This window comes from Nicotiana tabacum, chromosome 5 (genome assembly GCF_000715075.1).
Source record: "Nicotiana tabacum cultivar K326 chromosome 5, ASM71507v2, whole genome shotgun sequence".
In the NCBI taxonomy this organism is placed as follows: domain Eukaryota; kingdom Viridiplantae; phylum Streptophyta; class Magnoliopsida; order Solanales; family Solanaceae; genus Nicotiana; species Nicotiana tabacum.
The window spans coordinates 156041658-156044061 of NC_134084.1; the positions used below are offsets into that span (position 1 = coordinate 156041658).

The window sequence follows — 2404 nt, forward strand, 5'->3', positions numbered from 1 at the left end:
GGTGTCTCTCCCCCTCGACACCGCATTTCCTTTCTGTAATAGCTTTCATTAATGCAATCAAGCTTTCTTTCATTCTCAATTCTCATTCCTGTTCTCTCAATTTCTCTTGACATTGGTTTTCCCGTATGGCACTGACAATCTAGTCTAGCGTACGGAGGGGACCTCAGTTGGCGGACAGCAACTGCACTGACATCAGTTGCTTAGCCTTACGTCGCCCTTCCAAGGAATCTCAGGAAGGCGCCGCGTAACAATTAGCGTTCCCTACAATATTCCATTTTATTTGACAGTTCCAAATAAATTGACACATTTTGTATTTGGAATTTTTTAAATTTTTAAATTTTCATTTTGTCTTTAGATGCATAACTTTATTTATATATATTCAATTCGAAGTTTTATTGCAATTTCTTCTTCCCCTAAATGATACGATAAAGGTGACTGAAGTTCCTACAACGTTTGCACGCAGCGAACTGTTTCAAACTTTGGTTATGAAATTTCACCAAATAATAGTAATTATTGTCACAACTATAATTTATTTCTCGTCTGATAAAATTTTATTTACTCAACATGCTGTCAAATTACACAAATACTGGAATAAAAAATGAAAAACACCATAGAAATAGAGATTCAAAAACAAAATAAAATCAACAACTCTGATCCATTCCCAGCAACAAATATAACTCAATAATGCAATACTACAACATTATACTCAACAATAGCATCACCACTACTATTACTCAAAAAATACGTCTTCGCGGTGGCGACGCCGCGAGCTAGCCGGAAAACACCAGAACCACCAACAATCGGCATTTCTCTATATTCATTTAACACCGTGTTACGGCCAAGTAGACTAAGTGTACTACCATTATATTTCCCATTAGTAAACACAAAATTAAGACTCATTAACAAACTGAATTCGTCAATAGAAGCTGCACCTACAATTCCTTGAGCTCGACCAATAGTTGTTGAATTGATTTGTGGTCCTATTGTCAATCGATCGTCTAAAACTGCTAACAGACCAAAAGATGTAGGAGAATGAGAAGTAGAATTTGCTTGAGCAATTGGTATTGCAGTTGGGTTTTTGCCACTAACTATATCGTGAAAGTAGAAATGAAGTTTGGTTATTTTTGGTTTTGCATGGGAAAGTTTTTGGAACCATTGTTCTACTGCTTTTGGTCCTTGAGCAATATTGGCATGAGCAAATGGAATTGATGATATGGTAATAGCAATGGAGCAAAGCAATAGACCAATTAGGTTTAGCTTTCCCATTTCTCTAATTTGTTGTGTCTTTTGATTTCTCCTAAATTTCTTGTGTTTATGATATAAATATATAGAAAGGTTGGATGAATTTAGAAAGAAGAGAATGGAGTTAGTTTCTTGTTTTCTTATTTCCATGTTGTTTAGGTGGGAGTGGTTGGACCGCCAATTTTGATTGTTCTCTTCTTCTTTCTATTTTGGTGTGGACGTGTGGTTGACTTTCCTCGAAAGAACTTCAACATACCGACCACCTAGCCCAATGTGTTTGATAAATGATTTTCAAAAAAAAAAAATGATTTAATTTTTTAATTTGTGGTATTGGTTGAAAAGTTAAAAATATTTTATTAAAAAATATGTATTACTCTATATGTCTCGAAAGGGAGCCTTGGCGTAATTGGTAAAGTTACTGTCATGTGATCAGAATGTCACGTGTTCGAGCCGTGAAAACAGCTTCTTGCAAAAATACATGGCAAGGTTCGGAGGCGTATCTACGATTTTCAGCACTACTAAAAAAAGAGGAAAAAATGTAATTAAGTGAGAATTGATCCTTATTCCTCTCAGTAAATAACTCAACCTTTAACCAAGTACGTCATTCAACCTTCTTAGAGCATGAGTGTCACCAGTTGATATTATACCAAATGTAAAAACTATGTACATAAAATATCTAATTTTGCAGAGAGACCATGGGTTCACGTGCCCCATAATTTTGCCTGTAAATTCTCTCCTGGTAAGGCTGCGTAAGATAAACCCTTGTGGTCCGGGCCCTTTCCGGGACCTCGCGTATAGCAGGAGCTTAGTGCACCGGATTGTCCTTTTTTATCTCAATTTACATGGCACATCTTCCTTTTTACAATATACGGAAAGGAATGATATCTTTTTATATATAAAAATAATTTAATACTTTAAACTTCTTATTTAGTTATCTTTAATAAGCTTTAAGATAATTTATAATTAGAAAAATATTTACGACTTATTTTTAACCACATATTTAAAAGTCTTTCTTTCATTAACTTCGTATATAGTGAAAGTATGCCACAAACAATGATTACGTAGGGAGTATGATTTATAATGATAAACTTAGCAAATTGTATATACGGATTCCATGATATTATGAAGTACTATTTACTAAAGATTGATAATTATGTCTATG

General features: G+C 34.3%; 1 protein-coding gene across 1 annotated transcript; it reads right to left on the reverse strand.

Annotated features, from left to right (window-relative positions):
* Window positions 1–636: 636 nt before the first annotated feature.
* On the reverse strand, window positions 637–1379 carry LOC107796045 (dirigent protein 22-like). Its single transcript, XM_016618760.2, has one exon. It carries the CDS (start codon window positions 1264–1266, stop codon window positions 679–681), a length of 588 nt encoding a protein of 195 aa, XP_016474246.1. The 5' UTR covers window positions 1267–1379; the 3' UTR covers window positions 637–678.
* Between the last annotated feature and the right edge of the window lie 1025 nt (window positions 1380–2404).